Source organism: Odocoileus virginianus, chromosome 4 (genome assembly GCF_023699985.2).
Source record: "Odocoileus virginianus isolate 20LAN1187 ecotype Illinois chromosome 4, Ovbor_1.2, whole genome shotgun sequence".
NCBI classification, from domain to species: domain Eukaryota; kingdom Metazoa; phylum Chordata; class Mammalia; order Artiodactyla; family Cervidae; genus Odocoileus; species Odocoileus virginianus.
In genome coordinates this window covers 10,305,885-10,318,196 of record NC_069677.1, presented here as the reverse complement: position 1 = coordinate 10,318,196, position 12,312 = coordinate 10,305,885, and the positions used below count along the sequence as shown (strand labels likewise).

Here is a 12,312-nt window from a genome sequence, read left to right as displayed (position 1 = left end):
AGAAGTAGAGTGTTTAGTTCAGCACCAAAAGATTGTGCACCATGTTTCCCATAGAGTCCCCAGAGTCAGGCAAGAGCAGCCAGGAGGCTCCCAGGTCTTGTGGCAGAGGTCTTGCCTTCTGGTCTCAGCCTTTGATTTCAGGATGATGGTACAGCTGAAGAGTTAAGAGCAGAGATTGTTACCTGCAGGGGAAAAAACAAACCTTTGATGATAATTCATATTATCATTATCATATATAACATATATGGGCTTCCCAGGTGGTGCTAGTGGTAAAGAAAACCCACCTGCCAATACAGGAGATGTAAGAGACGCAGGTTCGACCCCTTGGTTGGGAAGATTCCCTGAAGAAGGGCATGGCAACCCACTCCAGTATTCTTGCCTGGAGAATCCCATGAACAGAGGAGCCTGGTGGGTTACATGTTTTATCATTATCGTATAATAATATATATACCAATAGAGTTAGAAAATCCTTATGGTCGGGGGCTTCCCTGGTGGTTCAGATGGTAAAGAACCTGCCCACAATGCAGGAGACCTAGCTTCAATCCCTGGCTCGGGAAGATCCCCTGGAGAAGGAAATGGCAACCCATTCCATTATTCTTGCCTGGAGAATCCCATGGACAGAGGAGTCTGTCAGGCTACAGCCCATGGGGTCACAGAGTTGGACACTACTGAGCGACTAACACTTTCATTTTCACTATGGTCAGTGAAGCCCCCAAAACCCGCGGGGGCAGTTTTCTGAGACTTGGGAAGTTTTCTGCGCATGTAAGCACTTAAGATTCTGGCTGTCCTGGAGTCACTCTCAGCTTCCCACCCCCTAATTAGGGTTGATCCAGCCCCTCTAGTGGGTCTGGGTACGGGGCTGAGCCCGCAGTCCGCCCCCCCCCCCGCAGTAGCGCCCCCTGGTGGCCAGCCTATCTTGTGCCTGCGGTTCCTTGCTCACCAGGAACGCCCAGGAAAGTTCGAACCCTGAGGATGAAGTGGATGAATTTCTGGGCCGTGCCATTGATGCCAGGAGCATCGACAGGCTGCGATCTGAACATGTTCGCAAGTTCCTCTTGACCTTCAGGGAGCCTGACTTAGAGAAGAAGGTACAGCACCCCATGTGGGAAGGAGGGGCCCCAGGCAGAATCAGGACCACGGGGAGGGGGGTCGAAGCAACAGGCTGGCTCCCTTCCCACTTCCATTACCATGGAAAGAGCTCCTCCTTGTCACCTCCATTTCCCCAGCTCTGACGCTGTCCTAACCAGGAAATGGGGCTTTTAGGGAGACTTTCTCAGTGGAAAAAGGTAAATCTTAATTTCTTTGTGCCTCAGTTTCCTTATCTGGAAAACGCAGTAGGTATTTACCTCACAGTGTCAGTGAGGATTAAACAAGTCCATATGTGTAAAACACATGAAACAGTATCTGCCACATAGTAGATGTTCAGTAAATACTGCTATTTGTATTATTGTTATTATCATCATAATGATAAATGGACCATCAGCTGCCTTTGGCACACTGGAACCTCAAAGTATTCGAGTTGGAAGGGGTGGTCAAGAGCTCTTGTCCCCCCTCCTTAAATTGTGACTGAGAAAGTAAAGCTCAAAGTAGTTGGGTGACTTGCCCTAGGCCACCCAGTGAGGTAGAGACAGAACCGGAACCAAACAGAGCGGGTCCAGGGTCTCTGCTACACGTCACAGGGTCTCCCTTGTGTTTGGGCAACATGGGATCATGTGAACTCATGATCGTGGCCAAGTGAGGCACACCAGATCAGGAGGGGGGAGCTATGAGAAGGGAACTTAGTCTGCTTACCGGCATAAATGGAACTGACTCATGCATTACCCTCTCTCTGCCAGCACAGCCATCCTTGCAGCTGGTTGATGTCATGGGAGGGGTGGGAGCTGGGAGTCAGGACCTTGGAGATGAGCTCTGTGACTCTTGACAAGCCGCCTGGCTTCTCTGAGACCCAGTATGCTCATCTCTGAAACAGAAACAGTAGCAGTCCTATACCTGTTTCCTGGGACTCTTGTGAGGATGTGCAGTGATGCCTGTAGGCTCCGGCACATGTCCTAGTGTGTAGGTGGTGCTTAGGAACGTGTGCCATGATCGTTATGGATTCCTCTCATGGTGACCCAGCCTGCAGAGTTTCTGGTTTAAGACAGTTCAGCCGCCCTCCCCACGGCCACCTCAGTGTGGTGAGTGGACTGATTTCTTGAGAGCTGTGGCCAGTGCTGCTTCTTGACCTGGCCTTCCAGGTGTAGGGAGTGGGCAGTCCCAGCTGTGTCTCGGGTGAAGGGGGCTGGAGCAGACTGGCCGGGTGACCGCCCCCTCACCCTGTCCATGTCCTCTCAGTACTCCAAGCAGGTGGATGACCGATTCGGTGCCTACGTGGCATGTGCCTCACTCGTCTTCCTCTTCATCTGCTTTGTCCAGATCACCATCGTGCCCCAGTAAGTACCCCATCCCTTCCAGGCAACCTCTTCTGGCTGTAGGGGCTACAAGGGTAAAGAAGAGGTCATAGGAGATCAGAGGGGGGTGGGATCTGAGCTGAGTTTGCTCAGATAGGAGAGAAGTCTCCAGTTGTGTGCTCAGGGGAACCAGGAAGCCGAGGTCTGCCTCCTCCCTGATGGGGAGGTGAAGTGCTCTTTGTGGGGAACTTCTATTTGGGCGCAAGCCAGCGCATGGGACACCCCTTCTCTCCACTTCATCCTCTCATCCTGTTTTAACACAGACCACTGTTGCCCACTGAATCACCCAAAGTATTCACCATGTTGGTTTCTGTGTGACCTTTGGTTCTTGCAAAAAGTCAAAGCATCTTCAAAAGATAAACGTTGAACTTCCCCATTGGTCCAGTAGTTAAGATTCTGTGCTTCCCACGCAGGGGGCACAGGTTGGATTTGGACTGCTGTTTGGGGAACTAAGGGCCCACGTGCTATGTCGCACAGCCAAAATATAAAAAATAAGTAATTTTTTTTTTTAAGATAAGGGTTTTCTGCTACTCTGGATATTTCAAAGAATGGATCTCAGATTCTGAAGGCTTCTCTCAAAGAGATGTTCCTGAACTTTTCTGAGGACTGGTCATGTCCTGAGAGAGGCTTGTGTTTTCTGAGGGAACCACTCGGAAGTGGGCTGTTGGAAATGAAGTGTTTGTTAGACAGTCAGTCACTGTAGGTTCACAGCTAAGTGAGAAAGATAACCACTCCACATATGTGTTTATGTGTGTGTATATATATATATGCGTATATACACATCTTTTACTTTTCATTAAGCAATATTTCAAGCATACAGAGAAGTAATTAATGTAATCAACACCCACCCCATTGGTAGAACAACTGTTAATATTTTGCAAATTTTGTTTCATCTGCTTTTATCTGATTTTTAAAAATTGAAGTATAGTCGATTTAGAATGTTGTGTTAGTTTCAGGTGTATTTCTGATTTTTTAAGGTAAATTTTAGACACAGGGACATTGTGCCCCTGATGAAATGTCAATCTACACCTGTTTTAAAGGCATTTTGCTTTTTAACCACCATGCCTCCTATACCAAACCAAACTAACCCCAGTTCCTCTGCAATCATCTAATACCAAGTCTATGTTCAAATCTCCAAAACTGTACCCCTAATGTCTTCTGCTTCTAATTTATTCATAGCCAGGATATCCTCAAGAGTCACTGGTTGCATTTGGTTATGTCTCTTAAATCTAACAATCTAGAAGTGTCCCTTCACCCCAACACCTTCTGTTTTTCATTTTGAAATAATTATAAACTTATAAAAAGGTTGCAAAAGTACTGTGGAGGGTTTCTGTACATCCTTTATCTAGTTTCTCCTATTGTTAACAACCCACATAACTATAGTATGGTAGTCAAAATCGGGAAGTCAGCATTGCAACAATACTATGAACTAATCTACAGGCTATATTCTCAATTCATCAGCATTCCCCCAAATGGCCTTTTTGTGTTCTAGGCACTGGGCCAGGACCCCACATTGGATTTAACTGCTGTATCTCCTTAGTCCCTTCTAGGCTGTGATGCTTCCTCAGCCTTTACTGATCCTTCGTGGATTTGGCACTTCTGTTGAGTACTAGCCAATTAATGTGTAGAATGTCTTGGGCTTCCTGGTGGCCCACTGGTTAAGACTGTATGCTTTCAATGCAAGAGGCCCAGGGTTCAATCCCTGATCTGAGAACTAAGATCCCACAAGCTGCAGGCAGCCAAAAAAAAATTTTTTTTTAATGTGTAGAATGTCTCGATTTAGAATGTCTCAATTTAGGTTTGTCTGATGTTTCCTCATGATTCGATGGAGGTTATTTTTGACAAGAATCCCACAGAAGTGTCCTCAGTGCATCATATGGGGAGGTGCACACGTCATGGTGTCTTATTACTCAATGCTTTTTATTTTTTAATGGTGCTTATTGTTGAAGAGATGGCCCTTGTGTTTGTGTCTGCCGTGACCCTATCAGAATACTGCAGGTGAAAACCAAACACCAGCAGCCAGTTGCTCCCTGGCTAGGCAGCTAGTGCTCATTGCCCCCTGCACTGAGGCTGTGCAGAGCTGGTGGGATTGTGGGTCTTTATGGCAGGGACCTACGTTCAGTAATGAAATGGAGCTATAGCTATAATAAGCAACCTAGACTTTCTGTCCCATTGCAGCTGAGAGTCCCCTTCGCTTGGGTGCACAGTCCGCCTCCTTCTGCTTCTCTTTTTCCGCAGCGTGGCTTGGGGCTGGGATTTTGCAGATCCCTGCTCTGCCAGCAGCAGCTTCCCTCCCTCCTGGCCACAGCACCGAGCTGCTAAGGCATGGACAGAGGTCGTTATCTGGCTGTCCTCTCTCCAGGGAAGCCTTAAAAGCTACTTTAAAGGTCTTTCTTTCCCTCTGAAGAGAGTTCTCTCTGCCTGTTCTATTTGTTTAAGGCAGATAAGTGCTGGCTCCTGGGAGAGCCTGGAACAAAGACGCCTCCCTGGAGGTGTCCACCTGCCCTCTGTGTCCCCCACTTGCCTCTAACCTGTGGACAACGCCTGGCATCTCAGGCCATCTCACTCCCCGAAAGGGAGAAGGAGTGTCTGAGGCTCCTGTGGTTGGTGGAGAGTGCCGTGCCTCGGCCAGCCCCTGTCCCAGGAGAGCCGAGGCAGGCCCCAGATGGAAAGTCATCTGCAGTTCTCTCGTCCAATGATTCTGGCTCTTGGTGAACATTAAGCTCACCTGTGATCTGCTCCTGTAAGGAGTGACAATGTGGAGAGCCTGGAGGGTTTTATGACTTGTTGAGCTGGGTGGGAGTAGGGGAACAGAAGGACTGAGCAGGACTGTTGTGCAGCCTGACAGTGGGCACAGCTTTAGGGACTCTGCCCTCCAAAGGGACATGTCACTACTGTTTCTCAGAGTGGCTGGTTGTGTTGTTGACAAATGCATTTCTATAAATGATGGCCATTTATCAAATCAATGTTCCATCTTCAGAGTTACTTGTCAAGCCATGAGTGACTACCTGGAGGGAACAACCAGGTGATTTTTAAAATAGGTCCTTCCCAGTTAAACAAAATGAGTCTATGGATAGCTAAGGATTAGGTAAAACATTGAGCAGGTGTCACCAGTTCTCCATTCGGCCCTGCTGTGGGCTGTGCTCCCCCAGGAAAGTGACAGGACCAAGAGGAAGGGCAGGAGCCAGACCATTACGGAGGAGGGTCCTAGATCGGCTCACAAGGCTCTAATCTCCCCTCGGTGAGTCAGGGGCCAGGCACCAAAGGCTGGGCAGTGGGTGCAGGAGAAATGAGCAAGTTCTGCTTCCTTCGCAGGGCCTCTCAGAGCCCTGGAATTCCCACCTCCTCTCTCCTTCCAGCTCCGTGTTCATGTTGAGTTTCTACCTGACCTGTTTCCTGCTGCTGACCTTGGTGGTGTTTGTGTCCGTGATCTATTCTTGCGTGAAGGTGAGTCCAGTTTACAGTTGATCCCCAGCTGCCTTCTCCCCTCGCCTCCCAGCCCTCTGATAAGCTCACCGCGATGGAGCTGGAGGGTCACGCTCGGGACCCAGGTGCCTGATGCTGGATCATACCTCTTGATTGGCACTGGCAGCAAGCCAGACTGCAGGGGCCATAGTTTGTCTGGGGGTGTTTATTTGTACAGGCTGTTTCCATTAGCCCTTGCCCATCTCTACAACAAGAAGATTCTATTGCCATCTCTTCCATCTGTCCTCTGGGTATCAGATGGGCCAAAGGAAGGGCACCCAGCACAAAGCCGAGAACAGAGCAGTGGTCACTAAAAATCTGCTGAAAGAATGGCTGAAAGAGGTCACACCTCTTCTGGGTTCCAGTGTGCCCCAGAGATGGCCCTGGAGGAGGCCTTAGAGATGATGGCTTTTGAGCTGCCCATCATATAGATGAGAGGGAGATCCAGAGGGGTCCATTGTTTCAACTAGGCCACATGGCTAGGGATATGGATGTGAGACCCTGCTCTATATTTTTCTCCCATGTCTCCTCTTAAGCATGCCGTGTCTCCATCCAAGCTGTGTCCTTTGAGGTGACCTGACCATAGGTTATTAGGGTCAGTTGTAGAAATCAGTCAGGTTCCCATTTGCTTTGCCCACCAACCTCTTCCTCCAGTTCGTTCCCACTGGTTTAAGAATTCCCTGGGCTTCCCTGGTGGCTCAGAGGGTAAAGCGTCTGCCTATACTGTGGGAAACCTGGGTTCGATCCCTGAGTTGGGAAGATCCCCTGGAGAAGGAAATGGGAGCCCCTCTAGTACTCATGCCTGGAAAACCCCATGGATGGAGAAGCCTGGTAGGCTACAGTCCATGGGGTCGCAAAGAGTCGGACATGACTGAGCGACTTCACTTTCACTAAGAATTCCCTGATGGGGCCAGTCTGGTTCTAGAAAGCACTCTATCCTGGCAGGGAGAAGCCCTGTCCAGCTTGTGCTGTAACCATTTCTCTGCTCCTCCTGGACACTCACGTGGAGCCAAGCCCCTTGGGGCCTTAGGCCCTGCTACCACTCCCTACACCCTCTGCAGGGGGCACCCTGTTCTCCTTCCTGGGGAGTTGGGCCTTTGTCACCTCCAGAGTCCTCTTTCTCCCTCCACCCTCCAAACAGAGTCCTTCATTGGGCTGTTCACTGTTTCATCGCCTGATGGTCAGTATCTGAAGGATTGATGGTCAGACCTGGAAGGACCTTACAACCATCTGGTGTGCTACAGCCCTGCCTCTGAGTGGGTTGAGGGAGAGGCAGGGCTGGCCAAGGTGACTTGGCAGATTGAGCTGGGTGCTCAGTCTGTTGCTGTGCTGCAAGGCAGGGGTTAACCCTGGCTCCCTGCCTCTCCACCGGCTCCTTCCCTGAGGCTACAGCCTCGCTCCTGCTCTGTGTTCAGTCCCTCTTGCCCTTTGGTCTTGCTGTGGTCAAGCCCGCCTCCCCCGAACCTATTTATCCCTCCGTGGACAGTCCCACTTTCTTCATCTCATGCCTGTAAAAGCACACCATATATTCACAAGAGCCAAAAGGTGGAAACAGCCCAGGTGTCCATCAACAGATGAACAAATAAACAAAGTGTTACCCATACAATGGAGTATTATTCTCCCATAAAATGGACTGAGATTCTAACACACGCAACAACATGGATGAAGCCTGAAGACACTGCGCTAAGTGAAAGAAGCCAAACACAAAAGGCATATATTACATGATTCTGCTTATATGAAGTATTGAGAATAGACAGATTGACAGAAACAGAGTGTAGACTAGAAGGTACCAGGGGCCGGGAGAGGGAACATGAAGAGTTATTGTTTACTGGGTTCAGAGTTTCTGTTTGGAGTGATGGAAGGGTTTGGGAAATAGAAGTGCTGGCTTCACGGCATTTGTGCAGGTAATTCATGCCACAGACATGGACACTTAAAAATGGTTAAACTGGCAAGTTTTGTGTTATATATACTTCACCACAACATTAAAAAAAAAGCATACTGTAGCTAAAAGGGCCTCTTAAACATTCTTTTGCTGAATGCTCAAAAAAGAATCTTTCCTTCTTTGAAGTTATAAACTGAGGCAAAGTCATTGTTTATTTGAGGAACTTAATGAGCCTATTCAAATCAGAATCAAAGTTTTGTTCACAATTTTTAAACTGGAACCTAGATTTATCTCTTTTCTGTTAGCTGCTGTGGTAAGCCTGAGCTACACTGAATTCATCTGGGTTGTGTTCCCTGTTTTGAGTGTGTATCTGCTGGTGGGGGAGGGGGGGGAGAGGCGGGGTCGGGGAGGGACGGGGGACAGACCCATTTCCCCACCCGCACTGCCATGTTGAGTTAGTTCTCTGGTCTAGTGAATTCTTGCCATTGTTGGAGATTATTTATAAAAATCTTCCCTGCCTCCTTGTGTTTTATTGAATCTACCTATTTTGTAATCAACGTCACATTTAATCAGCTTGCTCTCAATTCCTCTATCCACCTTAGCGATTTTCTGACTGCTCTGAGGCCTCAGTTTTCCTGAGGGGGGGTTGGGGGGCAGGGGGTGGTTGGAACACTTACATCCCCCACCTCCACCTCCCCACACCCTTCTACCAGGGGAGCCTGCTTCTTCCATCTTGCAGATGTAGAGTTTCTATAAAGAGGATGTTTAGGAAAAAAAAGTACTCTGTGACTTATCAAGCCTGAAACCTGCTGATCTAGGCCAAGAAGCAAATAGACTCTAATACCCATCTTGGGGTCCTGGCTGCATCTGTCTCTCACAAGCCTCTGATAATCCATCTTCTCAGCATTTATCCACTTTCTGTAAAGTAGACCCCAACCTGAGCAATTGTCTGTAGTATGAACTCCTCTTCCAGTTAATCTTCCAGTTAATCTTTCCTCTTTGTGTTGTGCATGAACTGCACAGTAAGATGTGAAGGGGGTTAAGTCTCCCCTTTGGTGTCTCTGTAGCAGGGCAGGTTGGCCCTCCCTTCCCCCCACACTGCCTGCAGTCTGACTGACTGAAAGTTGATTATATCACCTTCTCAGGTATTGCCATGAAGCTGACTGAACTGGAATTTTCAGTGTCATTCTGCTTTTCTCTGTGAAAAGATTTGCCAGAACTCAGACATTTTTCATCTTATTCCCACAGTTTCTCAGATGTCATGGCTAGTGGCATTATGAAGAGATAGAGCAGTTCCTAAATCACCCCCGTCACAATGGGCTCCTCAGATCCAAAGCCAGGCGGTTCTGTCAGACATGGTCTCTTTCTCTGTTTCATTTACTTTTCCATTTCCCCAAAACAACTTGGACTTGGATGATTTCTTAAACCATCCATATTTTATTCCTTTTGAAGAGAGAAACATGAAGAAAGTGTAGTCTGAGTCAGTTGACACAGTCTTCTTAGCCATCTGTCTGGGAGCAATTCCTGGGTCCTTTCTATTGGAAGGTTTTTCTGAAATGTGCTGCTCACCAAGGGCTCTGAGTGTGTTTTCATCTTGGGCCTGTGTGGTCTCTTCCTGACACAGCTTGGTCCAGATCACACACACACCTAGATTTCTCAGCAAGACTGATTTGGAGCCTTGATCTTCCTCTTGTCCCAAAGTCCGGTCTCACTGCCCTCTGGAGCTCCTCTGCCTGGGGTACCTTGTCCTGAGGAGCGTCCCCTGAGCGCCTCTTTCTGGTGAGGCTCTTAGAGGGCTTTGTGGACACCCAGACACTCTAGTCCTTTCTCCCCTTGGCACTGGTGCTGATCTGGGCCCCAGAGCTGCTCAGAGAAAACCATGCTAAATCCCTCCTTGCATCACACGTGGTCCACAGACTCAGAGAATCTCAGATTGGAAGGTTCCCAAACAGTGAGACAGTCCAGACAACCACCTGAGCCTGGAACCCCTTTGCAATAACCCTGCCAGATCCAGGCCAGCCTCTGCTGGGTCCCCTCCAGAGGTGCAAGCCTGTTATATCTCCTGAGTGCAGTCCCTTCGCTTTTTGGCCGGCTCTGCCTGGTCCATCAGTCTCCCTGTCCCTCCGTCCCGTCATCATCCAGTGAAGGGGCCAAGGCCTGCACCCGACAGCACTGGCACTTTTGCCAACGCCGCCACCCAGGTGGGTGGAAGAGTGCGCCTCCCTTCTGTTCCTACACTTGATCAGGGTTCCCTGTCTCTCCTGTGGCTCCTCATCATGTTCGATCTCAGAAGGCCAAACTCTGCTTTCCTGCAGTTTGGGAGCTGGGTACAGATAGGCCCAGAAGGCTTATCTGACCGGAGCTTCCTACAGGCCCTTGTCTACCCTGTGCAGTCACCAAAAGGCCCCCTGTCCCTCTCCCTGAAGCCTGAATGTAGCCAAGTCTCACCTTGCCAGCTCTCCTTCCTACCACTCCACCCTGACTCCTGCCCACAACTTCTGAAGTAAGGTCTTACTCCACCACCAGTACCTCTCGCCTCCCAGTACCTCTGTCCTGTGACCACTGCAGAATCCCACACTCACGTTTCCAGATGCTTGGGCTCGCACTCCGTCTACTAGAAGAGGATGTGCTGCTGGCGGGCACAGGTCCTCTAGGGGTGGAGAACTCTTCATGCCAGGAAGCGGATCTTAGGTTCCTCCCGTGGCTTTTCAGTCTGCTGTCTTGGGTCCAGAGCCCAGCTGTGCCACCTTGCCTGGCGTTTCCCAAACCTTGAAGGCAGCTTTTATTATATTCACTTTGCAGATGAGACGAATGAGGCTCCAAGTGGTTAGACAGCTTCCCCTAGATCCCAGAGCTAGAAAGTGGGGTTGTTGTTGGTGTTTAGTTGCTAAGTTGTGTCCAACTCTTTGCAATCTCATGGACTGTAGCCTGCCAGGCTCCTCTGTCCGTGGGATTCTCCAGGTAAGAATACTGAAGTGGGTTGCCATTTCCTTCTCCGGTGTATCTTCCCGACCCAGGGATCGAACCCACATCTCCTACATTGGCAGACAGATTCTTTACCACTGTGCCATCAGGGAAGCCAGGAAATGGGGTATCTGGGTTTTATATGCAGATGGTTCTTGACTCCAGAGCCCACAACCCTTCCCTTCCAGGACACTGTCTTTGTTAATATGTCCAATTGACCCCTGAAAGGCCAGGTGATGAGAGCAGTAGTGTGTCACCTGGTCACTGCCTGCCTGCTTTGTTCTGAAATTTTTGTATCTTTTAAAAAATTTTTTTCTGAAGCAGGAGCCACTGCTTCTGTTATTAGCTCCTTGTCAGAAAGTCTGTTTTCTTAAATGTTCTGCTGTCAGATTGCATCCAGATTTCATTCCTGGATACCCTGGCCCCACATCACAGTAAGGAACCAGGACCCCAGGGAGGTCATTGATTTGCCTGGAGACTTCCAGAGAGGCCAGGATCAAAGCTGTCCCTCACCCAGTCACGGTTTATTAATTGTGTCGCCATTCCCGTTTTTCAAGTTGAATTGATTTGAATTAATCAGATTGGGAATGTACTGGATGGGAAATTTTTTTAATTGATTCTTTTCCTGAGCTCTGCTGTGAACAGGCATTGAGCAATTGGTTTGCACAGATATAATCATTCTGCCAGGCAAATGCCCTCCAGGATCTGTTTGCAGCTGTAGGGCAGCCCCACGAGGAGATTCTACTCCAGGTGAAAAATCTTATTGTTTACACCAGGGTTAGTACAGGTAGGATTTCGGGTCAATATACAGGGGAACTTTTTATTACAGGAGGTGAGATATTCCATAAACCTTTGCCAGGCCAGGATGTCAAATCTTCTGCAGACTTCAAAATATCAGCAATTACTGGGTTCCTGCTGAGATTTAAAGTTAAGAGAAGATCTTTTGAAATGGTGACAAGGAAAATTGGTTTGTAGCAAGCCAATGCATTGAGGTAATCATTCTTTAGCTGTTACAAGTTTATTCCTGGTTGAATTTTGTTTAATAGCCTGCAGTTCTTCTCTTGGCCTCTGGGTGGCCCCCGTGGGGCTCCTGGTCCCAGGTTCACCAGGAAGCCTCTGTGCACCTAGTGTTCCCCAACCACATTTCTGGACATGAGTTTGAGCAAACTCCAGGAGATACTGAAGGACAGAGGGAGGGTCGGATACGACTTAGAGATTGAGCAGCAACAACCACCACCTTCTATGGACTTCCCTGGCAGGTTAGTGGTAAAGAACTTGCCTGCAATGAAGGAGACGTGGGTCTGATCCCTGGGTCAGGAAGATACCCTGGAGAAGGAAATGACAACCCACTCCAGTATTCATGCTTGGGAAATCCCATGGATAGAGGATCCTGGCAGGCTACAGTCCATGAGGTCACAAAAGAGTCGGACATGACTTAGCAATTAAAGAACAACAAAACCACCTTCTATAAAGGCTTTAGCATCTAGTGATAACTTGCCTAAATCAGTCATTACACTGGTAATGAAAGAAGCCATTCAATTGATGGATAGGGTG

General features: G+C 48.7%; 1 protein-coding gene across 1 annotated transcript in view; it reads left to right on the top strand.

The window, feature by feature from the left end:
* Nucleotides 1–12,312, top strand: part of ADCY5 (adenylate cyclase 5) — a 156,467-nt gene that overhangs the window by 119,944 nt on the left and 24,211 nt on the right. Inside the window, exons 10-12 of the mRNA XM_070466074.1 lie at nucleotides 944–1,088; nucleotides 2,332–2,429; nucleotides 5,807–5,894. Coding sequence (XP_070322175.1) covers nucleotides 944–1,088; nucleotides 2,332–2,429; nucleotides 5,807–5,894 — 331 coding nt within the window. The remainder of the gene's footprint in view (nucleotides 1–943; nucleotides 1,089–2,331; nucleotides 2,430–5,806; nucleotides 5,895–12,312) is intronic.